At 34.0% G+C, this 27,266-nt stretch overlaps 1 protein-coding gene across 1 annotated transcript in view; it reads right to left on the bottom strand.

Annotated features, from left to right (window-relative positions):
• Window positions 1-26,372, bottom strand: part of GABRG1 (gamma-aminobutyric acid type A receptor subunit gamma1) — a 101,328-nt gene extending 74,956 nt beyond the window's left edge. Inside the window, exon 1 of the mRNA XM_020990714.2 lies at window positions 26,149-26,372. Coding sequence (XP_020846373.1) covers window positions 26,149-26,270 — 122 coding nt within the window. The 5' untranslated portion in view covers window positions 26,271-26,372. The remainder of the gene's footprint in view (window positions 1-26,148) is intronic.
• Between the last annotated feature and the right edge of the window lie 894 nt (window positions 26,373-27,266).

Raw genomic sequence — 27,266 nt, 5'->3', positions numbered from 1 at the left:
AATAAAACTATCAAAATATTGACAATTCTTACTGGTATTTTCTTCAGGGAACTTTTATGTCTAATTATACAGAGATGTTAAAGTTGACCTGAGATTTCAGGAGCTCTCCTGCTCTGGAGGTCATGTTTTGTTGTTGTTGTTACTTTTTTTTTGTTTGTTTTTGTTTTTGTTTTTCCAGTTTGAACTATCTGGTTGCTTGGGGCAAGGTTGACCAGTTAGAATGAACTATGCATATATAGTCTGCCATTGAAAATCTACAAATCAAAAATTCAATATAGAGAGAGAGAGTGTGTGTGTGTGTGTGTGTGTGTGTGTGTGTGTGTGTGTGTATGTTAGGTATAATACTCAAAATAGTTTGTTATGATAGTATATATAAATGTACATATTGATAAAATAAAGTTATAATTTTTCTCCAGTTCTAATATTCCCTTTTTAGGGTGGATGGCATATGTATTTGGGTTTTGTAATTGTATGAACATTTAGGATCATTATATATGTTCTTATATTGTAGTTTCCTGAATGTTTTAATTTCAGTAACTTCAAAAAATATATCACTTCTGATCAACTTAAGAAAGAACATGAAATTTATTTTTATGATGCACCTCAAAATCTTATAGCCTCCAGCACTACAAATTTTTCTTTGACAAATAGGAGAATAGTAGTTACTTGTAATGAATCTAAATTTGGGTATTAAATTAATAGGTAAAAGGAAATGCACAAAGCAGTGCGTCTTAGCAAAGCCTTTTTAGATTAGTGTGGCAGTACACATCTAAGCTCCCTGATGCTGGGAGGCTAAGCCTGTTGGATAACTTGAGTTTATGATTCTGAGCTACACTTGCTCTAAAGCTGATTCTGTGTCTTCACTGTCAGGCAATAATGTGGTGAACCCCCTGGGGCTTAGGGATGGAATGGCGGCCAGGAAGCTTATGGAGGCAGCCCTAATGGATGGATAATGGACAGCTAGGGAAACTATACAAGATCAGGGGATGGAGTATCTTGTGCAAGTAACATAAAGGAATATCGAGTCCTGATTCATAGAATCATAGAGTACAAGGAGAGGGTATGGTATAGAAGACTGAAAAGGTAGAAAGAATCCAGGTTGTATATGATCCACACACCTGGGAGAGTATCTACAATGCATAGTAAGGAAGTTTTACATGAAGCCTTATGTGATTAAAAATATTATTATATATGAATTGTTCTCCTGGTTGAGTGATAACAACAGTGTAAAGACAAATTTTAAACACTTAAATACTCAGATAAAAGTATTTGCCATCTATGATTCCAGGACACCAAAGTTCAAGCATGCTAGTCACATCCTCACAGAGATGTTACGGTCCATAAGTCTAGAATGAGACATATATTTTTGGACATGGCCAACATTGGAATATATTTTGTTTGACTATCCATTCTTTATAACAAGGATTTTGTTTTTCTTTTTAATTAGGGAGGGATTAAAAATATTTTAGGGATAGAGTTCCAAAACAAAAAGAGAACAGAAATAATGCCAGAAGAAATCACAATCAGGAAATGTTGGAAAGTTGTACATCATATTTATTTTATACTCAAAAAGAAAAGTAAACTCTTCATGATAGAGATCAAACGTTTGACATCCAATCCATTCCTGTTCTATAACATAGAAGAAAAAGCTAATTGTATTTTGTGTTTAAGTTCAGAATATATGTGCATAAGAAATATAATAGATATACATAATATGCATGTATACATATATGCATGTGTATATATCTATATTCATATATACATCCATGTTTGTAAATCTATACTCATATACACATTCATGTGTGCATGTACAGTGTTAAAACCTCTCCATCTCACTTATCACTGATTCATTCATCACCTAAGAACATATCTCAATTAACCAGCCAATTGAAAAATGTAAACCAAATTCAAAGTATTTCTCAACTACTGGGTCACTGGACAAACGGCAGTAACACTGCACAAGAAGACAAAGTCGATTTCAGTCTTGCTCCTTCTTATATTTCTAGCCTTCTTAAGTATTACTCCCGTCCATGCACTCTTTATAGCAACACTTTTAATCTTAGTTATGACATCTCAGAGACCACCTTCTTTAATCCATCTGTGCACCTTCTGAAACACTCCTCTTCAAAAGGTTACTTGCTCCTTGCTTAAATTCTCCTTCTTTCAGAATACAATGCTTCTCTTTATTCAGTTTAAGATCACATTACTTTTTTTTCTGTCACAATGAACTGTTGACTCATATGAGCTTACAATCTACAAAAGCACTTAGATCTTTGTTCTGGTACCTTCTTAAATTTTTATTATTAGATCGAACCTAGCATTGTAGTTTATTGAAGTTTTTTTTTAAGATTCCAATTCTGCCATTTTAAATATTAGCTACTTTCTTACCATCATATCATTCCAAAATATTATAATGATTTTAATTGCATCTTCATTCAATTTTTTTCTTTCTCTTATTTTTATTTTTAATGATGCATAGGGCAGGGTTAAGGACAGAAATCACCAAAATATTATGAAAATACTCCCTCCATTTTATCTTTACTTCATTAGGTAACACTTCTTGGCTTTATTTATTTATTTTTTTGTCAATCAAGATTAAGTGACTTCCCCAAGGTCACACAGCTAGTAAGTGTCCGAGGTTGGATTTGAATTCAGGTCTTGCTGACTTCAGGACTAGTGCTCTATGCACTGTACAGCCTAGCTGCCCCATACTTCTTGGCCTCTTGATCAACAGTACATTTATTTGCTCTCCTAAAAATCAGGAGCTATGCTGCATGCATCTTTTGAATTCAAAATGCCTAATTTACAGTTCTTTAACTTACCCATTTGAACATGTTGAGGCTTTTCCAAATGTTTTGCTTAAACCTAGATATTCCTGTCCATATTTCCCTTCTTTAGCAATTGATTGCAATTGAATTGAACTAAATTAAACTGAATTAAATTCAGAAATTGAACTGCTGTCTTCTATTGCATAATAACCTTTCTAAATGGTCACAAAATATCTGCTTAGAGCGCTGACCTCAAATCTGACAGGAAAGGAAGATCAAGTTCATTGTTGATAATTTTCATACCCTGATTTCTGAGAAGCAGGGAGAAATAATTTTCCTGTACTCAACCTTTTCGTTGTCTAGGGTGCCTCAAAGGTTTTTGATTAGTTCTATGGTTATATCTAAAATAATTTTTGTACCCTGGGGCATAATTTTTACAGGACAGAAGACAAATTCACTTAAAGTAAGCATTTTCATTGTATACATTAACAACAATATTGTAAGATGATAAACTGTGAATGATTTAGCTATTATCAGCAATAAAATGACCCAAGACAATACCAAAGGACTCATGACAAAAAAAAATGCTATTCACATCCAGAGAAAGTGCTGTTGGAGTCTGCACACAGATTGAGGCATACTATTTTTCACTTTCCTTATTTTTTTTCAGGTTTTTTAAAAATTTAATCTGTTTTTTCTTTCACAACATAACCGATATGGAAATATGTTTTATGTGATTGCACATCTATAAACCACATTAAATTGTTTACTGTGTCAGGAAGGGGGAAGATGAGGGAGAAATGGATAAAATCTGGAACTGAAAACTTTTAAAAAATGCTAAAAATGTTCTTTAAAAATAAAATAATGGATTAAAATTTGTTCTCAAACCATTTCTATATCTATCTTGGGCTCTGATTCCCTCATCAATGTTTCAGTCCTATCTTTTAAAATCTCATCATTCTCCTTGACATAGGATACAGAAGCAGACTGAAGACCAAGAGTCAAAAAGCTCCACTTTTCTCTCATTTCTCTTAATAGTGTCCTTTGGCCTTAAGGGCAGATCTGTTCCTTCTGTGATTTTCATATTGCTCTGGACATGCTTAAAATGTGCTTTTTTATGGTCCTTTGTATTTTGTTTTGAAAACTTCAGCTCATTCTCTGCTTTTACCTAACAGACATTCTTTGTATAGTTCATGTCACACTTTTGTATTCATCCTTAGCTACCTACTTCTGCTTTGTTCCATCTTTTGTGTGAGTGTTTTTAAAATTGGAGCTCAGGTTGTACTTACTGCTGGGGATAATTCAACATCACTGTTGCTTCCACACACACACACACACACACACACAAAGAGAGAGACTAGAAAGATTCATTGGGCAGAATTTTTCTAAATATAATTCCAAGAATATAAAAGTTTCTGAGTTACTTCCCACATCACTATCCTTGGTAGAAAAATAAATCTCAGTTTACATTTTTAAAGCCAATTTTAAATTTAGCTTCTCAATTATATTCAACTCAGGTTACTACCAGAAATAGAAACTATACCTCTATTTTTAATAAGGTAGTCATATTAGCCAACATAAGGTTTTAGGAGATATGAAGATATGATTAAGGCCAACAAGTTAATGTCATTTTATAATGAGTACACAAGAAGAAGTTTAGAAATTCTAAAATACTTCACTGCATTAGTCCATGCAAAACTTCCCAGGCTTCTCTGAAACTGGTACCTTGGTCATTTCTTGCAGCACAATCATTCCATGACATTTATAAACTACAGTTTATTCAGGCATTTCCCAATTGGTTAGCACCTCCTTAGTTTCCAGTTTAAGAATAAAACTTGCATTGAATGCGGCCAATATAGGAATTTGTTTTGCTTAATGCTCCATTTTTATCACAAATATTTTATTTTTTTTCCTTATTCTTTTTTTTTTCCAATGGAGGACAATTGGGACAGAAAATAAATGTTAATTGAAAAAGATAAATTTAATTTAAAATAGTGAGATAAACATGAGATTAGAAAATATACTTTGCTGATATTATTTTAATAAATTATATTTTATATCATTCACTGGGATGTTTTACTATACTCAACTATTTTCCATAATTACCTAAGCAGAAGAAAATTTTAATGGTTAAAATAAATTGAGGCAGATGCACTGGTTCATCCATTCAATAAGTTTTTAATCCCACCTATATTCAAGATACTATACTAGGTGTTAGAAAAATGAAGTTAGATAAAAAAAATGTCTTGTTATCAGAGTTACAGAGTTATCAGAGTTTACTATCCAATGAAAAAGGGTTGGGGAGAGCAAACAGCACAAACAACTATGATATGAAACAATAAGGTAAGAACAAAAGAAAGATACTGACAAAATATGAAGGTCAATTTGTGGAGGGGTTGATAATTCTCATCCAATGTGGATGGATGTGTTAAAGAAGGTTTCACAGAGAAAGTGACATCCAATCTGAAGTGTGAAGAAAAGGAGGCACTTCAACAGATAGAGTTGGGGGAAGGGAGAGTGAGAATGACAATAGGGGATACAGAATTGCTAGTTTCTATTGTCTAAGAATATTAAGAGATAAGGCTGGGCAGGTGAATTAGAGGCAGGCTTTGGAAGACAGTGAATGTTAATGAGAGGAATTGATCTTTCATTCTCTGGGCAATAATATTTTTGGAATAAAGGAATGAATAACGAACAGTATGGTAGTGCATTAGGAAGAATACTCTGGTAGATACTGTGTGAAAGGTAGATTGGAACAGGGATATATTAGAGAGTGGATGGCCAGTTAGGAGGTGATTACAATAGTCTAGGTGAGAAGAGAAAAGGTACTGCATATGTGTGATGAGAGTTGGAAAGAAGGGCTGCATATGAACATTAGTCCTAAGATAGGAATGACAGGATATTTGCAATCAATTGAGTTATGGGATGAGGGGCAAAGGAAAACCAAAGATACTTCCAAACTTAAAACCCTTGATAACATCACCATATGGTTTTATTAATTAGCCAAAATAGAGAAGACAGGAGAGGGGCAGGTTTGTATCCTGAAACTCTAGACAAAGATTAAGATGGAAAGAAAGATTTTGGAGTAACTTAAGTAAAAGTCACAATGACAGAAGTGGAAGTTGATAGATCACCAAAGGAAGTAGAGAAAGAAGAAAAGAGGTTTAGAAGATACATGGAGAACTTTCATATGTAAAGGGGACAAGGTCTAAAAAAATACAGATTTAGAAGCAGGAAAAATCATGAAAGTACCATGTCTTGGAATCCAATGGGAGAGAGGGAATCAAGAAAGAAAGCAAGGGCTATTCTTCAGTGTTAGACACCACAGAGAAGCCAAAAGGTATGAAAACAAGACAAAGACCACTGTTTGTCAATAAAAAAAAATAAGCATTACATTGTAATGTTATTTTAGTAAAGTGTTGAAGTTAGAAGTTGGACTGAAAAGGCTTAAAGAATAAATCAAAGCCAAAGAAATGGAGTCAATGATAAATATAGATATTTGGGGGTGGGGAGAGTTGTTTATTTTTTGTTTTTCTCTTATTTTAGGCATTCATACTGAAGGTAAGGAGAGAGGAAATAGATTGAGAGGGTAGCAGGGTCTAAGGTTGTTTGTTTTAATCAATGTTTGTTTCCAGGGTAGGAGAGATCTGAGCTTGTTTGCAGGCTGAAGGAATGAAGATATGACAGAGAGAGAGATTTAAAATGCAATGAGAAAGCAGGATTGATTTTTGGAGAAAAAAGATGAGGCATGAGGAGTTAGAATGGATTTCAATCTGATATTTTCTACATAAATAAACATATATGTCAGCTTTTGATTTTAGATAGATAAATAGATAAATGGATAGACATATTAGAACTGACTAAATTCAAGAAAAAAAAATTGTCACCTAACTAAATACATCTTTATTTCATTTTCATTAAAGATTTTTAAAATGACTTTATATTATATGGAGTGCCACATTCATTTCTAAGTTATATATTAATTGAATTCATATTTATATGCCCCATCTCTTACACACATCACTTATGTGAACCAAGGCAAGTCATTAACCTTTCAACACTCTAAGCAGCTCTCTAGGACTTTAAGATATATATCTATATCTATATCTATATAGATATAGATAGATAAATATATATAGATACATAGATATATAGATACATACATATGTATGCATATGTACACACATATATAGATATATACATGTAGATATATCTATGTAGGTAGATATATCTATGTAGATTGATATATAGATTATCTGTGTGTGTGCGTATGTATGTATGTATGTATATACACACATATACGTTTATATATAAATAAAAGATGCCTACCTGCAGGGAATTTCCTCATACAGACTAATGGAATAAAAGATCCAATTCCTATCATATACACATACACATACATATACATATACACATGCATATACATGCATATATTCTGATTGAGGTCTGTGACTACTGGGTCAACAAGAGATTTATTTTCACCATTATCAAAATATAGGGGTGGAGATACAAATATTTTACATGGTTACATCAACTGTGTTATCAATGTATATAGCATACCTCCAGAAACTGAACTGATATCCAATAAATAAAAATCAGTGATAGTCTAATTTTGTTGGGTAAGAAGCATTTAATTGCTATGATCTGCAGAATGCCAATAGGTCTTCTGTACCAAAAATATCTATGTCTTTGCAACTAAATCTTTATACTACATCTAGCTATCACCTCTCCATTCATCAGTCAGAAAAACTGAAATCATGCCTCAAGCTGTTCTTTTTTAAATGTAAATTTCCAGTCCAGGGAAATTAACAATATGGTTATTCATCAAATATTACCAAGAAATTCATTAATAAGCTCCTTTGAGGATGAATCATAAAACAAGGAAATTTAGATTAATAAGCTGTGGAAAGAGCGAGAGGCAGGGGGCAGGGAGGGAAGCTCTGGGATAGAGATCTTTAGTTTTACAATTGTATGTTATTATAATTGGTTTATTTATTTACTTAAAAATTTTATCCTTCATCAGATTGCTACGGGGTCTGTGATTTGCTCCAAAAAGAAAAAATGTTAGGAACCCCTCCTCTAGAAAGTAGCATAGTACCAATTGGTCTTCTCAACATGATAAGTAAATATTTTTGCTACAAATAAATACATTTGTGTATCCCCCTATTTCTGGAAGAAGTTAGCTGTTCATCTTCATTTACATAAGTGTAAAATAGGAAAGCTGTTTATCTTCTTATCATTGCCCATCACCACTTTTCCCACATCCAAATGCCAAGTCAGGATGTAGTAAACAATATTTTTAAAATCAGATTTATTTTCTTCCGCAGACATTAGAATTCCCCCAAGGTTCATACAAACAAAATAATTCTACTAATACTTTATTACCTTTGGGCCAATGCTAAAAGCTTTCTCTGGCTTTTTAAAAACAACCATACAATATCTATAGCTTAAAAGTGACCTAACAACACTTCAGATACAATGATATACTCTGAAGAATCACTATAAGACATGTATTGCAATTTAGTTTTATTTTTACTGGTATGCCTAAAGCCCATATATTTTGAAGCAAAACCAAGCTAAACTAAACTTAACTAAACAAATAAAATGAAAATACTTTTAGGACATAGGTGTTTTTATCTGAATTCAGTTCAGTCCAATCTAATCCAGTAAACACTATTAAGCACCAACTAAGTGCCTGGCCCTATGCTAAGTACTGGGGATACAATTAATAAAAAAAAAATCATCTCTACCCTCAAGAAGCTTACAATCTAATGGAGGTAGAAAAAAATATTGGAGGGAGGTCCTATTAATCCTATCATAGGACAGATTGACCCGCCTCCTTCCTAGTCATCTAAAAGAATAAAAAAAATTACAGTCACATGAAGTCTGGGGTTGTCCAACTTTTTGGGGTAGCTAGCACTACTCATGTCACCATACTATGATAAGCTATATGGAGATGAGGAGGATTGTGTCCAGAAAAGCTAAGTAAACAGAATCTTCTTTATGATTTTTGCATGTTGTTTCAGTGTTAGGGAAAAGTTTTTTCCCTTGTAAATATGCAATGATTTATGAGTGCCCCATTTCATACGAAAATCAAACCTGCACTAAGAGTGCTGCACTGACAAACTCTCATTCCTTTCAATGTGAGAATTCTTTAAAATAATTGAATTTTTTAATTTTTAAAATATGCCTTTTTCCCTCCCCAGTCAGAGACTAAAAAGATGATATAATTATCTTTCTAATAAGATTTATTTTGTTTGTTTGAGACTTGTGATTCCACTGGTGTGTGAACCTCCCAGTGTGGTAACTCTCTTCTATTAATGTAGATTCATGACTCATCTGTTATTTCAACCATGAACAGTGTGCTAAGAGATTTGAAAGATCAAAAATATTTGCCCATAAAGCACAATCAAAACATGTTAGAGATAGGACTTAAACCTAGGTCTTCCTGACTGCAAGGCTAAACTTTTATGCATAACCAATTAGCTAGTATAAGATGTTTACCTTTACTTCCTCTAACAATAATCAAATTCATCTATAATGATCAAATAATTATACAATTAATCAAATTAGATAAATGTTAATTTTAATGTATAATTATTAAAATTCATCTATAAATTACTTGAAGCACAAATAGGGATTTCTACAACTGTGTAGTACAGAGGTAGGGAACTTACGGCCTTAAGGCCATATGTGGCTTTCTAGGTCCTTAGGTGCTGCTTTTAACTGAGTCCAAGTCTAACAGAACAAATCCTTTTATTAAGGGGATTTGTTTGTGAAGTTTGGATTCAGTCAAAGGACCCTACTTGAGGACCTAGAAGGCTACATGTGGCCTCGAAGCTGCTATGTTCCCTACCCCTGGTGTAGTTTGTACAATGAAAAGTCATTTGGACCTGGAGTCAGAGAGACATGGATTAAAATTATTTTTTAGCTCCAGCATTAGGTTCATTTCAATCTAATTTCAGTTTCAGTCTCTCTCTTAACATCAGGTCCTCTCTCCTCAGACTATAAACATGTCCAATTTTAACTTACTCTGAAAAGAGAAACAAATAAATCCTATTGTGATCAGATCCTGCTATACCTTCAGATTATTTTTAATCTATATTCTCCTTGATTCTACTGTCACACTCCTGCACAAACCTCCCTCACTTAAATCCACATGACTTGCAAATCATGGCATCATCTTCTTGATGCCATGGTCCTCATTGAGAATGAAGCACATACCACAACAACTACACACAACCACAGCAAAAAGTAGTCATTTTCAATCAGTGTGACATTATGCAAACTGATGGACCACTCTGAGCCTTCCTTTCCTTTTCCCTAAAATGGGAGACTTGAATTAGATAACCACCAAGATCCCTTCTAGATCTACATCTATGGATGTACATTGTTTTTGCCCTGCATATCATATACAAGGAGTGATATAAAGCACAATCTTTTGAATGCAATCACCAAAAACAAACACTTAGCTGGACTGGCATATAATCCATTACCTCAAGATACAGCTGCAACAATCTGTATAAGGTTAAGTAAAAAGTAAATTGTTAGTGCCAATAGAATGAATCCCTTCATTTCCAACAAGACAGATACTGCCAATATACATATGGGCTGGAATATTAATTTGCTGTTTCCATCCTGCCCACACTTTCCCACAGTGTGTATGTATATGTGTGTATATACACACAAATTATAGAAGCAATTCCAAGGACCAGAATAAAGGATTGTGACACAATCCTGTTAAAATAGTGTCTTGAATGCTAATACTCCAAAGCTGGCAAAAGAAGCTAAGAAGAATAAAAGGTTTGTTTTTAATTATAATGGGAAGAGAAAGATCAGACAATAACCCATGAGGTTCATGGAAGAATAAGTGATGATAGAAAAAAGATAAAGTTATTAGATTCTTTTGTTTTGTTTTGTTTTTTCACATTGAAAAGTAGCATTACTTTTCCCCCAGAAATAACAAAACATCAATGACTATGGTTATTGATACACAAATAAATAATGAAAGTACGTAGATGAATTAAAGTCACCTGGGCTAGAGGAGGTAAATTCTTAGTCCTGAGAGAACTGAGAAATGTTAAATGATATTTGAAAGATTTTGGAAGATAGAAGAGTTTGAAAAAGGGCAAACATTCCATTTTTTTAAAAGGAAGAAAATGGAGTCTGAACACTCTAGGTCAGTAAGCTTGATTTTGATTCCTCAGACAATTCTAGGCTAGACCAAAAATTGATGACTTGAAAAAATCTAGAAAGGGAAGCAGTAATTGCAAAGATATATTATAGATTCATGTAGAACAGATTGGTCTGAGAAAATTGTTAAGTTATTATGAGGGGAATGTCAAAAAAGTTTACTTAGGTATGATCAAAACTTTTAATAAAATATTTCATATTATTCTTATGAAAAAACATGGAAAATAATTGATTAAACAATAATATAATGAGATGTGCTTCTAACGGAATGGGTGGTTGAACTTAGAGCAATTGTTAATGTATTCAATGTCATTTTTTTCAAAAGAATTTCAGTTAGGTATGTCCAGAGCTTGGCCTGAGATGTTTAACATTTAAAAAAAAAAACAACAACTAAAACATGTAAGGGCCTAGTTGTTATAATATAAAACTTGAAAGAATAGCTTATACAGTGAGTGACAGAATCTAAAAGGATCTTTATACATTGGTACATCCGAGGTGAATCTAATAAGGTGAAAGTTAATAGGGAAAATTGTAAAATCTTACACTTGAGTAGAAAAATCTACCTCACAATTATAAGTTATGGGGAATGTGGATAGATAGTAGGTGTTCTATAAAAATTTTGAGGTTTTAGTGGACACCAAGCTCAATACTAGTCAGAAGTATCATGCAGAAATTTTAAAAAGCTAGTTATCACTTGTATAATGCTAAGAAAGTCAGAACTTCCAACAATACAGGGATGAAAGTTCAATTGCACTTTGACTTCATCAGAACTCATCTGGAGGATTAATAAAGTTCTGGGCATTGTGTTTTAAGAAACACATTGATAATCTGGAGAGTGTATACAGAAGAGGGCAACCACGATGGTGAAAGGTCTTGAGTCCATAAAAGAACTGGGTATATTTAGTCTGAAAAAATAAAGGTTTATGGTGTACATATTAGCTGCCTTAAGTATGTGAAAGGAAAAATTAGACTTGGTCTGTCTGGGCTGAGAGTCCCAACCAGAAGAATGAGGACTAAGGGGTGGAAGTTGCAATGAGGAAATATAGACTCGACGTCAGGAAAAGGCAAATAAAATTCGTAAGAATTAAAACTGTCCAAAAATGGAATTAGTTGCCTACTAAGGAGATGGATTCCTCTTCTTTCAGTGCTCTTAAAGTAGAAGATATAGGACTGTTTGGAGAGGATTTCTTTGACCAATAGGTTGAACCAGATTTCTACTAAGGATTTTTGCTTAGTCTTTAATTCTCTTTATTTTATGAAGAGTATTTGAACAAATGTCACAAAAGATATCCATCATCAGGGAAATGTACAGCCAGAGAAGAAAGCAGGACATCTTGTTACAACAAGAAGGGATAATAGACAGAGAACCTAAGCCTCAAACCAATACCTGTGAAATAATAAAGGACATGAAGAAATTGTCTTGATTTCCCAGATAGATACCCTAAGATGAATTTAGGAGAGGAGATTATGAAGAGGATTTAAAAAATGTGTGAATAAGTTACATCTGCCCTGGTGGAAATAATATGCAGCTCAGTTATGTCATGGATTTACTGAAGTTCTTTGAATCAGTTGAAGCAATCATCCTGAGCAAATGGGCTGAATATATTTGTTCATTGTTGTTATTTAACATGTCTTTAAAAATCATTATGATAATTACTATTGTCCTCCTATGTGGAAATATTGCATTGGTACTCCAGAGGAATATAATCATAACACTGACCCTGGGATATGCCAAAAACTATACCTAAAATTTACAGATCTGAGATATTGATCAACCTTCTAACAGTCTTATAAACACAGGCCCTAAGCTTTTTAAATATAAAATCTAAGGAAAGTCTGGTATTCAAAAAAGTGTTTAGCTTGTTTTAATCTAACAAAATTCTATGTTACAAATATTTAAATTAACTTCAAAATGTGTTTCAGCTTTGTACATAATGGAATGTTTAACTTTTGATGTTTACTTATAATAGCCATTTATGTCCTAAAACCTTTCCTGTGAGCTACTCCTTCAATTCTGTGCTTAGGGTAGTATAGTAACTTCCACTTTGCAGACCCAATCACAATAATAATTATTTAAAGTAGATCAATTATTTGAGCTATATTTGGAAGATAAATAACTATTGAAGGGAGATACATCTAAAATATTAATAAGAAGGTGAATCAATAAGGTTCCTAGCACATCTCAAATACCATTAAATATTTAAACATTTATTGCCAGTAGCATTAAGATTGGTGAACATTTTCTTTATTATTAAATATGGAAATATTACAGGAAGATTATTTTCTCTTTGGCAGAGCAGCATTGAAGGATAAAGAACACACCAAAAAGAGTCAATAAGAAGCATATTATAACATCTAGTATTTATAGAGAGCTTCAAGGTTTGCAAAGTATTTTCCAAATATTATCTTACATTATCCTCACAACAATCCTGGGAGTTAATTGCTGTTATTATGTCCACTTTACAGACAAAGAAACTTTGGTAGACAGTGGTTTCATTGACTTGTCCAGACAGTACATGTCTGATCACAGCTACTGTATATCTGAGTCCAAATTGGAATTCAGATCCTCCTGACTGCAAATCCTGAACTCTATTGAATATGACTTCATGAAATGGAATAAGATTGAATGGGGAAAAATTGATTTTTCTTAATACATTCAATTTATATGATAGGATATTAGGGAAAATATTCTGTATAGACTTTGAAACATTTGACAATAAAATAGAGAAAATCAAGACTCTTAGATTAGATTCATCGTCTCTTCTCTACAGATTTCTGACGTGAATTTTTTTCTTTGTTTTTGATGTCATTTTGAAATATTAAGTATACATCCCCAAATATCCTCTTTGGATTTATCCGGGTCTATCTTCCATGAATTTACCCAATTTTGGAAGCTAAAGTATGTATAGCAACAGGTGCATGGAGGGGAATAGATTATGTAGACAATAGCTGGGCATCATCAGTCTTTTAGTGAAAAAGATTATCTTGAGGTTTCAGTGCAAGTCATATGGAAGTTAACGTTGTGATATGGCACCTAGAAAAGCTAACAAAATCCTGCTCTATTCTGTACTGATCAGACCATAGGACAGCTAGTATGGTTGATGGATAAAGCATTGGACTTCAAATCGATAAGAACTGAGTAACAATGTGGCTTTAGGCACTAAGTGTGTGACTTCAGCAAGTTACTTAGCCTCACTATGCATCTTTCCTCATCTGTAAGATGCAAACAATAATAGCACCTATCTCCCATGATTATGAAGATGAATAAGATAATATTTCTAAAGCGCTTTGCAAATCTTAAAGTGCTACATAAATGTTAGCTAGCTATTATTACCACATCTGAGTACTTAACTTAGTTTGTAAACATTGCATTTAGGAAAGATATTAATGAGCTAGAGGGTATCCAGGGGAGGACAACTAAGATATGAAGAACCTCAGAATTATGCAATAGGAGGACTGGTTTATCCCAGAAAAAAATATTTAGTGGAAATGACGAACCTTCTAAGCATTTTAAAAGCTTTCCCATGAAAGGTAGAATAGACTTCTTCTGTTCCAGAAGGCAAAACAAGAGGGAGGAATCAGTTGCATATGTGCTATGGAAGAGGCTGGCAGAACCTGCAAATAGTTGAGGTTGTTTTTGTTGTTGTTGTTGTTTTCTTTTGCTGTTTGTTTTTGCTTTTTTTTTTCCGGAGGTGAGAGGAAAGGAAAGCAATACAAAACTTACTATCCAAAGCTATCCAAAAAGTGAAATTAGTTTCTTTGAGAGGTAGTAGATGCTCAAAAAAGTTCTTCAAGCAAAGCTACAAAGATGACTTGTTGGATATGCTTTATAGTGAAATATTGTGCAAGTATAGATAACCACTGATATCCCTTCCAACTTTGTTTTTCTGTTGAAAGAAGAATATGATAGGGGCAGCTAGGTGGAACAGTGGATAGAGCACCAGCCCTGGATTCAGGAGGATCTGAGTTCAAATCTGGCCTCCGACACATAACACTTACTAGCTGTGTGACCTGGGCAAGTCACTTAACCCCATTGCCTAGCCAAAAAAAAAAAAAAAAGAACATGAAAAAGGAAAGAAAGGCCCGGATAACCAGGTAAATCTTTTTTTCAGTCTGATGCGTTTCTTTTTTCTTTTTTCTTTTCTTTTTTTTTTTTTTTTTTTTGGTGAGGCAATTGGGGTTAAGTGACTTGTCCAGAGTCACACAGCTAGTAAGTGTTATGTGTCTAAGGCCTGGATTTGAACTCAGGTCTTCCTAAGCCCAGGGCTGGTACTCTATCCACTGTGCCACATAGCTGCCCCACATCTGATGCATTTAAATAATCAAATATAGCTTAAGTTTATAGATTAGAACTTAAATTGGAACACATGATATCTGACAATTCAGCCCTAAAAAATTGAGGTGGGAATGAAGTCACATGAATATAGCAGAAAACCTGCTGGACTTTACACCAAAAGACATACTTTTGAGTCACAAATCCACCACTTATCAGCTATATGAATTTTGGCAAATAACAATCTGTCTGAATCTCATTTCCTTCATCTGTTAAAAGGAAGTGAGTAAACTTACACTGAATACATCACAGAATTGTGAGAATAAATTAGAAGAGAAGTAAGTTATTAATATCTGTGGAAATAGATATTATAAACTGATGGGGAGCATGGAATAGTTTACCTGTGCAATCTATGGATAAGGTTGTATGTATGCATTTAAGACCAAACAAGAGATAGAGTGCATTACAGGATGTAAAATGAATAATTTTCATTAATCAAATTTAAAAGGTTTTGCATAAACAAAACCAATGCAGTGAACATTAGAAGGAAAGCAGAAAACTGGGGGAAATTTTACAGCAAGTTTTTCTGGTAAGGGCATTATTTTTTAAATATATAGAGAACTGAGTCAAATTTATAAGAATACAAGTCATTCCCCAAAAGATAAACAAAGGATGCAAACAGTTTTCAGATGAAGAAATCAAAGCTATCTATATTCAAATAAAAAATGCTCTAAGTTTCTATTAGAGAAACACAAATTAAAACAACACTGATGTATCACCTCATACCTATCAGATTGGCTAAAATAACAGAAAAGAAAAATGACAAATGTTGGAGGGGATGTGGGAAAACTGTGACACCACTGCACTGTTGGTGGAGTTGTGAACTTTTACAACCATTCTGGAGAGATTATTTGGAAATATGTCTAAAACACTATAAAACTGGGCACAATCTTTGATCCAATGATATCACTACCAAGTCTGTATCGTTAAGAGATAATAAATGGAAAAGGACCTTTATGTACAACGGTATTTATAGCAGCTCTTTTTGTGGTAGCAAAGAACTGGAAATCAAGAGGATGCTCATCAGTTGAGGAATGGCTGAACAAATTGTGGCATACTATTGTGATAGAACATTATTGTGCTATAAGAAATGAGGAGCAAAATGATTTCAGCAAAAACTGGAAAGACTTACATGAACTGATGCAAAGTGAAGTGAGCAGAACCAGGAGAACATTGTGCATAGTAACAGCAATATTGTAATGATGATCAATAGTGAATGACTTAACTATTCTCTGAAATACAATGAGCCAAGACAATCCCAAAGAACTCATGACAAAAAGTGCTATTCACCTCCAGAGAAAGAACCAATGGAGTCTGAATGCAGATTAAGACACACTGTTTTTTTTTTTACCTTGTTTATTCTTCTTAGTTTTATTGTCTGTTTTCTTTTACAACATGACTATTATGAAAATATGTTTTGCATAACTGCACACATATAACCAATATCAAATTGCTTTTCTTCTCAATAAGGGAGGAGGGTAAGGAGAAGGGGAGATAATTTGGAACACAAAATTAAGAAAAAAAAAGCTAAAAATTGTTTTTGTGTGTATGCCAGGTCTCTCAAGTACATTGCTATCAGATAATAGCTCTGATGTTAATAAGTCAGAGGTAGGCTGGAGAAAAGCTTTGAAACTAGTTTTTTTTTTTAGTTTGTTTTATGGGATATTAGATTTTTTTTTAATAAAAACACATATCTACAGGGCTAAAAAAATATGGAGAATACAAAATGAAAAAAAGAGATGGGTTTTACAAACTGCATCAAAGTAGGCCTACATTTTAGTGCATTTAAAGAAATGGAAACTTTTACTTCAGTTGAAACTATGTTGGGAATGCTGATATTAAAAGAACAAAGTGGAAAAGGGTAATTTTCCCTTTTATTTTATGAGAGAGAGATTGTAGTTTGCAAAATGACCTTTCACCAAGGAACTAAGAAAAATAAAACAAAAACACCACCAGAACAGAGGTGGAGGAAATCATTGTGGACTGACTTTTAATCATATATCAATTAATGTCAAGCCATAGATAAGACTTTGAAAATGTAATTTCAAGGGATATTTGATGTTTTGTAATAGCCAAAGTAAAACTAAGTAGATTTTGATATACATGTTAGATTTTGAAAAGGTTTTTCTTGTTTTGTTTTACTTTTCAACAGAAAAACATTACCTATGATACCTGGACCTGATACTTCAAAGTGAAAAATGTTCAAAGAGAGATGGGGATATCTAAATATACAATTCTTAAAACAGATTACAAGAGATCTTTATGAAAAACCAAATGACAAGGTATCTCAAGCTATTTTACCTTCATTTCTAAAGCTTTCACATTTTTAAAGGACACATATAACAGATAAATTGATAGGTCATTAACCAAGGACACATAGAATTGAGTACACAAATAGAAAGAATGCTGTCAGGAACACACAAAATGATCAGAAAGAAACTGAGGCTAAGGAAAAAATTCTGAGGATAACCAAATGAATTTTTTTAAAATCTATGTTGGAAATAAGAACATTGAAAGGTATTGGCCCATTGTTTGGGGGCAGATGATATTGTGTAAAAAGATGAAAGAGGGACTCACAGACTGTCTAAAGGTCTATTTTTCTTGTAATTTCTCTTTAAGGTCTGTGACACAGCTACAAAGCAGAAATTAAAGTTCATAATGGATAAGGATATAGAGAAAGAGTACCTAGCTCTTTTAAATGCATTCACATCTCAAGGTCATGAAAATTACATCTTCAGGCTCAACTGTAAGAATGTGCTAATGTAGTAGCAAAAACAGCACTGATGATATTGGAGGAATAATGGAGAAGGCAAGAGGAATATGATGATGGGAAAAGGGCAGATGATGTCTCCATTTCCAAATGTGCAAGTAGTTGGAAGTCCTGAGTTTAGAAATATCATTTTGGTTGTTCCTGGGCAAAATTCCAAAAGAGATAATTAAGTAGGTATTTCTGAACACTTAAAAAGGAAAACAATGATCATTATGATGCATCATGGATTTAATGAGAATAAGTTATATGAAAACAATCTAATTTCCTTTTTTCCCCTACAGAATTCTTAGACTAGTATACCAGTAGAATGGCCTAAGCCAAATATTTCTAGGCTGCCCCAATATATATTCTCATGATGGCCCCATGGAGTAGGTAAAGAAATATGGATTTGATAGTTGTACAGTTAAGCAGATTTATACTTGCTTGAACAGCTATACGTAAAGTGGTTTGATTAATGGATTGATTAATGCTCAGACCTCTATATTGGTTTTGTCCAATGAAAATTTTAATAACAAACTTGAGTGCTTATTATATCCTCAAACAACACAAATATGGAAAGTATAGCAAATATATTGGATGACAAATTGGGATTTGAAAATATCTTCTCAGGGTGAAACTATTAAAATTAAATTTAACGGGAAAAATACAATTTCTTGCACAAGTATGGGAAGGAAAGAAAGCTTATTTGTTACTACTTAACATAAGACCTAGTGTTTTAAGTACAGTATGAAATAACAATATGCTGCAAATACTAAAGGAGCTAGTGCAATTACTAGTGAGGTCTCCATTAGTGAGAATAAGTTCACACTGTATATTTCCATTGAGCTGGATCCAATTACCATACTTTTTATAATTATAACTTCTGAATGGTACAAATTTGAATATATGCAACAACTTCATGGGATTCATTGTTCACACTATTTACAATCTAGCTGTATCTGAAGCATAAAATCTAGAAAAAAAGAGAGTAGTAATATTTTACTCTGAGTTCAGTTCTTAGCAGAGTATTTTTTTAAATGTAAAAGTTTTCTGGAAATTGCACCTTGCTATAGAAATAAAAGGAATGACTCCTTATATTCAATGTGATATTTTGACAATTGCAAAAAAGCCCAAATAAATTATTACATCTAATGAGAGAAGACATGTAACAGATGAGAAAGTTATCATCAGATATTTAATTGTTAGCTCCTTTAGTACAGAGACTATCTTTTGTCTCTTTTTGGATCCCTAGTACTTAGCACAGTGCCTGACACATAATATATGCATAATAATTGTATTTTTTTTATTGATTGATTGATTGATTTGCAGGCTGAGTCTGGGGTCTAGTTTTCTCCAGAAATCAGTTAGAACCAGTGGATAGAAGTAAATTACAATTTTAAAGCTGGAAGTAACTTTTGGGGCCAGTGAAACCACCCCCCTCCCCACTTTACAATTGAGGAAACTAAAGCAGGGAGAGCTTGTGACCCAGTTAGTATCTGATAAAGGATTCAAACTTAGGTCTTCCTGAATCAAAGTCTAACTCTCTATCCAATGTGTTACCTATTATAAGGTTCATTATAAGCAGATTTTAGATAAATAAGGACAAATTTCATACAGAGTTATCCAACAATAGAATAGCCTATGCTCCATACTGTATAGTGTCCTTCTTGGCATCAAGAAAAGGGGCTCTATTTTATATTTCCAGTGATATTAACTGGAGCCACCAGACTACATGCAGAGATTTTTAACTAGAACATCCCTATCTAGTTTGGATTGGGAGCACACAAAGACAGAGGATCAAGGAGAAAGCTCTCAGACCTAAAAGAGGGGCCTTAGCAAAAAATAAATAAATAAAATTGGTAGTTTTTTGTTACTGTTGATAGTCCTGTGTTTTCTCCAGTGCACTGTAATGTTGAGTGTTAAGATGACTGCCTGGGAGAGGTTAAATAGTCTACGAGAAATGCCCATGGTCACACAGTTTGTGCAAATGGTGGTAAAACTTGAACCAAGATCATTCTGACATGAAGGCTACTCTAATACTGTGGGTTGTCCTGGTATCTGTCTGAGTATTTACTCTCCTTTACTTATTCCTTACTTATGATCAACCCCTTCTTGTGAGGATGTCCTAATGTTCTATCCTGGGTCCTGTTATCACTATATAATCTCTCACTGAGCTTACCAGCTATCATGGACTGAGTTACAGTCTCTATAATGATGACTTCCAAATGTCTATATCCAGCCTTTATTTCTCTTTTGAGCTCCTGTCATGCATCATAAACTAAATATTGCACATTTTAAACTGTTTGTCTCAATGAAATCTCAAATTCAGTTCAAAAGAGATCTCATTTTTTTAAAAATTATTCTCTACCCCTGTGCCCTACTGTCCATGATTTGGAACAGCCCTATTTTTGATCATAGTACCACCATCTCTAGTTACTCAGATATACAGCCTCAGGGTCATCCTCAACTCTGCTCACTCTCCTTCATCCCACACATTCAATCAGTTGCCATGTCTTGTTGAATCTCCCTCTTCAATATTTTTTTACTGTCATTTTCTTCTCTTCATTCACATGGCCACCAACTGAGTTCAACAGATGGAAAGCATTAGATTAAGGAGCATGAGGAAAGGCTTTTTGCAGAAGATACCACTTTAGCTGAGACTTGAAGAAAACCAGGGAAACTAGAAAATGAGGATGAGAAAGGAGAGGGTACCAGACATAGAGAATGCCCAGTTACATAGAGATGTTTTCATAAGTTTAAACATATATATCCTTAGAAGAAGAAATGGTCTGAACACAGCACTTAGTATTACAATATAGATATTTTATAGTGCTGGTTTGTTTTTTGTTTGTTTATTTGTTTCTATGTTTTGCTAATAAGCTGAGCCCATTTTTAAGAATATAAACTTCTTTGCTTCTGCCCACTTTCCTCATATTTAGAACACAATCACCTATGGTAGTTTCAGGCTTTCTCGGTGCTTCCTGGTAACTCTCTCTGGACATTAGGCTAAACATATTTTCAAAAGTAAAGAAAAAGCAAACAAACTGTTTAGACTTCCCTATAGAATGCTGTCAAATTGGCTTTTAGGAATGATTGTTTGTCCCTAGTTAATCATGGATTGACAAATAGGAGTTTAAACTTCAGAGCACATCCAATCGTTTATACCTGCTACCAGTCAACATAAGCATGCTCTGTGTTTCCTAACCACTCACTGCATAGTGAAGAAAAGCCTTATTATTGGCTGCTGAAAAGGAACTAGGTTTATTCCATAGCTGACTTGCTTGAGGGCTGGACTCCCACTCGCCAGCCCCCTGTTACTACAGTTTTAATCATGTTCTTTGAAAATGTGTGTATATGTCCTTATCAGCCCAGTGGTATTGGTCTGAGAGTGATAAGCTGATGTTTTGAAGCACATGATCGTATGCCCAAGACATTCCATTTAATTCAGGCAGAAAATTAAATCCTGGCCTGAGAGCATCTTATATGCAAATCCTAAATATAGGGAAAACAACAATTACTATTAAAACTAATAACAACACCACATACCAAAGCCCCTGCCAGTCATTGTTTTCTGATAGCAAGAAGCACAGTCTTCACGGGGTCCCTTTTATGATGTAGCATGGGATGTTTTCAGTAGCTCTAGCTTAGTCTGTGATAATGGCATCTTCCTGTGGAGTTTGGGATTTCTTTCCTTCATTTTAGTTCTGAAAAACAGACTGTCCCCAAATCACCTTTACAGACTTTAACTTTAGGCTTACTGCCTCATCCAACTCTTTTCTTTGCATATCTCTCCCCCTTCCCACCAAGTGAAGAGATGTGGAAGGACTCCTGGCCCAGGCCATTAGCCAAGCAAGAATAAAGACTGAAAGGACTGATAGGAAATTCCACGTGGGGAAATACCAGCAATTATAAATGACTGTATCATAAGAAGCCCCAATAAATGTGTTTTTTTTTTGACAACTCACTTCTCTCTTGTGAAGGGTCACAATCTGTTATTCCTTTTCCCTACCTTAGAGGTAGACATAGAAATAGATAGCTAGACAGAAAGACAAAATCCATTGAGCACTTATTCCATTAGCCATTGTGCTAAGTGCCAGAGATACAAATATAAGCAATCAAGACATTCCCTACCCTCAAAGAGTTTACATTCTAATGGGATAAAAGATAACAAGTATGAGAATGTGGGAAGGTGGTTAAAGGAGAGTTGTATCTGAATAAGGGAAATGTCAAGGAACCTGCAAGAAGTGGTACACAGGAGTGAAAAAGCTGACCTACCTGATCCAGAAGATTCAGGGATAGAATCTAAAACTTCAGTGAGGCGAAGCTGGATCAGAGAACAGTGATATTATGGAGAGACAGAAAGGGCTATCTTTTACCATCTTCTCTGTCATTCTAATATATTCTTGCTTTGCTTAATATCTAAGACATATTCCTTGTACTCTATCTATAGCTCAAATTTAAGAATGAATGTTCCCCATGTATCCTCCCTGAGACTTAAAACCACTTTGACTACATTTTAATATAATGAGAACCATTTGTTGTAATGAAAACCAGTTTTTACTTATATTATCTTTTTGTCTCAAATACTACTTTTAGAACTGCTTATGAAGAGTTGACCACAGTTGTAACTACTCAATAGGGACAACTTTAATTTATTAACTAAAGTCTTCCAAATTAAATGAAAGTAATTAACTATAATCTTTTTTTTCCCATCTTCCCTACTTCCTTATACAATGTGCTATAGTTGCATTCTCCACCTTATCCCCTGTTTCCTTCTTCTGCTTCTCTGGTCAGCTGTTTAAATTCTTAACTACATTCCTTTTCCAAAATCTGTTAAAGCATTAGCTTCCTTTCATACTTGGCAAAAATTGTTATCATTATTATTATTGTTGTTGTTGTGGCTGGTCCTTCCTGCTTGCTTTTACAGACTTTGACTGTCACTCAGAAGATAAGGTCTAGAAAGGCAAATTAATGATCATTGACTTGATCATCCTAAATGTGCAGTTGTTCACACAGGAAGTTCTCAGTATATCTTTACCTATTCTATTTATTTCTTCTTCACCTAAAGACACAAATCCATTTTCTTCTGAGATTGATTTTATTTCTATTATAGTATAGAAACATATAGATTTAAAGAACCATGTCCATTCAATAAACATCATTTGGCTATTTTTTTCATAAAATATTATCAATAAAGTAAATATCTTGGTTATTATTAATTCAACTTGAGAGCAATCAGAGAACATTAGTTTATTCCTTCCCCATCTCCCAATAACACTAATGATAAAATCTATTCAAATACTAAACTTGAAAACAAAGGAGTATATTTAAATATTTTCATTCTGGCTATAGGATAGCAGATATAAAGTTTTCTTTCATCCAGTTATATGAAGATTTAAATCCCTTCCCTCCTCCCATTTTGGACCTTTCCTTACCCTAGGGTAATATCAAAATGAATGGTATTATGGACTGCTAGAACTGAGCATGATTTTTTTTAAAATAGCTACTCCAATGTCTCCTCCATTAGCTTCTCAAAATGCTCCTCCAATGTTAAAGAACTGACATTAATAAAAAGTTGTTGAACTCACATTAAAAATTGATAAATTGAAACTTAAAAGAAACAAACATGTTATTGCCAAGAAATAATAGATTTTTGATATAGATGGTGAAAATAGAACACAGAAAACAGTTTATTCATCTTAATTCCAACAATTAGAGAAGAAAAAAGCAGGGGAATGTTTCATAATTCAACAATATTAAAATCAATATACTCCTTTTCTATCTCCTTAATGGATAGCAATAAAGGAAGCAATAGTTCTTGTCAGATGCAAGGAACAATGGCTTTCTAATCCTTAAATCCAAAAATAGTTCCCTTTCAAAGTGAAATCAACGTTAATGAATAGAACTTTGATGAACAGGCCTGTTTGTAGATGCTTTGGAAAAGTTTCCCCAAAGCAAGACTAAGGTAAGGCGGAGGTGGTTGTGAGGAGTGCCTACATGTATGTATTTGTGTTCAGCACTGAATTTTGTCTACAGTGACAAGGAAAATATTTAAGTAACACTGTGACTACATCTGCCCAAGCAAAGTGAAGTGGACAACTCAGGCTATTATCCATAAAATCAGGGTCAAAAGAACTGTTATGAGGATATAAGTATCTTTTCGGATAGAATTGCATATTGAGACTGTCAACATTTTCTCAATGCACTAGTAACATCTCCAGTCTACTTTGCCTGTCTTTACATCTAACCCCAGTGTGTTCTCTCTTTAAAGATTTATTTATAAATTCAATTAACTAATTAGGAATTTCTCAACAGAAAAATGATTACACGTATCCACTGAGTCAACAGTTAAATTTGTTCAGTATTTCACAAATTAAGTCCTTTGCCTCTAAAAAACTTGCATATGACATTGGATTGAACTGCATAAACTGGGAAGTAAAAAAAAATAAAGTGGCAAAGTCAGAGCAATTTTATCAGAAAAAAAGAGATATTTATTTAAGGGTAAACTATACCTTTTGCCTTTGCTATGAATTAAAAGTTTTATTTGTCTGATATTATGGATAATACGTTGAAAGGAAGGCCAATGTTTTTGACTACTGAGCATTCAGATTGTTCTTTCAGGAAGCCACTGGGGATGATTTTTCTCCATACTTCTAATATTATTGATACTTGATGAATAGTATGAAGTTAAATATCTGGGTTGGTATCATTGTTCTTTAATTCCTCATAATTATCACCATAACTCATCAAATATCTCTTTTTTTAAGTGAACTCTAAGAGATGAGACTTTTATCTGAAAAAAAAATGTTTAATCTGTACTATTTCTGAGTTTAGGAAGCAGCATGCTTAATGTAGATAATAAACTCAGATCAGAATACTTTAATAAGGATAGAGATACAAAATCATTTGATGTACTATTTTGTTTCTTACAAGGAAAAAAATTCAGGTGCCTTATGTGCTGTGAATGACAACAATTTGTCCTGTTAAGGTGCCCAAATCACTGAACAACATTCCATTTTAGCAATGATGAAAGTGCAGTGTGTAAAAGTACACTTTCCACTGCAGAATGGTCATACTCTTGGGTAAAATGGACACTTATTAAAAGCCAAAATTGTATTATATAAAAAATGGTTTAAAATCTTGATAGCAAACATTCACTTATTTTTTTTCTTGAGCCATCCAATAGAAATCTCTATTCATTTTACTATGCTTCCAAAATGACATGAGAGTTTTACTGAAAGACAAACTGTTTTCCTTGAGGGAAAAGATGAGTAGGAAGTGGCATTTACGTATGTATGCATATGTATATATGTATGAGTGTCTGTATATCATCTTTATTGATGATACACTCTAATATACCATGAAAAATAACTGAAATCCTTTTTTTTCAATTACAGGACAATCAGATTATTATAACATTAACTAATAATATGATCATCCTGAATGTGCTCAATGAATTGATTTGAAAAATTCCTCTTGCAACTGATTCAATAAGGCACATACAACTAGTGGCCAACCTTACATGTTCCTTGCTTTATGCCCAAACAGGAAATGTTTTTTTTTCCTTACAGTTTAAATAAACTAGACTAAACAAGCCCCTACAATACTTATATCACAGACAATAAGTAAGATTAAGTCATAAGAATTATATATATATATATATATATATATATATATATATATATATATATATATATATATATGAGAAAGGAGAAAGGGAGAAGTAAGTAAAGGAGCAGTACTCAAATGAATAATAAAAGTGTAACAGGTCTCTGAAAAAAAACTTTTTTATAATCAAGAATCATTAAGAACATTTTTATATCAGCCATGCATGTTCGGCAACTATACCAACAGATATTTATTTTCAAAGGTAACTGTGGACACATTAAAAGAAGATTGAGTAGCACTTTACTTTAAAAACTAAAATGATTAGGCTGAGAGATAGACTAAGTCAAATTCCTAAGTAATCTGATCTCATTAAAATATCCACATTTGGAAACGTGTAACATATTTGCCCATAAAATGCTCATCACTGAACCCAGAATGGTCAATCAAAGCCATGAAAAAACGGGGAATAGGCTAAGGTTTCTCCCACTTGTACTCACCAAGTCCCCAAACGCAGAATCAGCAACAGGAGCAGGAACCTCACCCCGCCGCAGTGACTCCATAGGTATAAAGGAAAAAGAAAAGGACTTTTCCAAGAATCCATTGAGTTTGTTCTTCTCATTTTGAGGGAGCTAGTTTAAATCCCCGAACAGAATACTTATTCTGCCATCTCAGCAGTACCCTCGTGAGAAAGGGAGAGTGTGAGACGTAAAAACGCCCCCTAAACAGGTAGCATCAGATGCTTCATAGGACTGGAGCCAGCGTGGCCAATAAGATCAGCAAAACCTTGGCATAAATTAGCTTAAAAAGTGTTGGGCGAATCAGGGGCTCCGAGGGGTGGGGCTTCGTTTACTAGAAAGGGAGACGAGTCTGGGTGTCTGGAATAGATTGGGTCTTAAGGAAAAGAAAAACAAAGCCCCTTCTGGTTCAGATCTAGAGAGCCAAGTTGGTTGGGGTTCGATCAATATCCCTGTCCCAGAGAAAGAGACATCCCACTACCCCCTTTCCTCAACCTTTCCACTGACTCCGCGTCCCCAGACAACCCAGCTCGACTTCAGGGCTGGCTGATTTTCTTCCCCAACTCATCTTGCATTCAGAATTTCTCTTCAGGATGAAACCCATGTGATCTAGCTGGGCAGAGGAAGACCAAGCCGATCTTAACCTTCCCCAGGCACAACTGAATAACTAGGGCACCTGAGAGCACCATGGGATGGTTGGTATGCAACCTGTGTTGATTAGCTTTTGTAGCTGTCACCTTACTGCCTATAGAGGGAGAGGACCTGCAGGCACCATCCGCCTCAGGAGGATCGCAATGACACCAGGCACCAGGCATGAAAGGGTCTGAAAAAAAAAAATTTAAAAAAAAAAGAAACCCGAAAATGGTAAAAATTCTCTCTTCCCCTGAAACACAGCAGTCAAATGCCGCTCTCATCCCTTCCCTTCCACCCACCCTCTTAGCTCCTGGTCTGTTTTCTTCTGCACAGACAGTAATAGTTCCCGCTCTCTCTTAACCCCTCAAGCTTGTTTTCTTTTTGCATTTTTTTTAACTGGGGTGGCTAATACCTAACTTCAGAGGTATAGCCTGAGTTTTGTTTGCAGCCGAACCGTGGGTTGCCAT

Source organism: Phascolarctos cinereus, unplaced genomic scaffold (genome assembly GCF_003287225.1).
Source record: "Phascolarctos cinereus isolate Bilbo 61053 unplaced genomic scaffold, phaCin_HiC Scaffold_9;HRSCAF=440, whole genome shotgun sequence".
Lineage (NCBI taxonomy): Eukaryota > Metazoa > Chordata > Mammalia > Diprotodontia > Phascolarctidae > Phascolarctos > Phascolarctos cinereus.
This window is presented reverse-complemented; position numbering and strand designations above follow the sequence as displayed.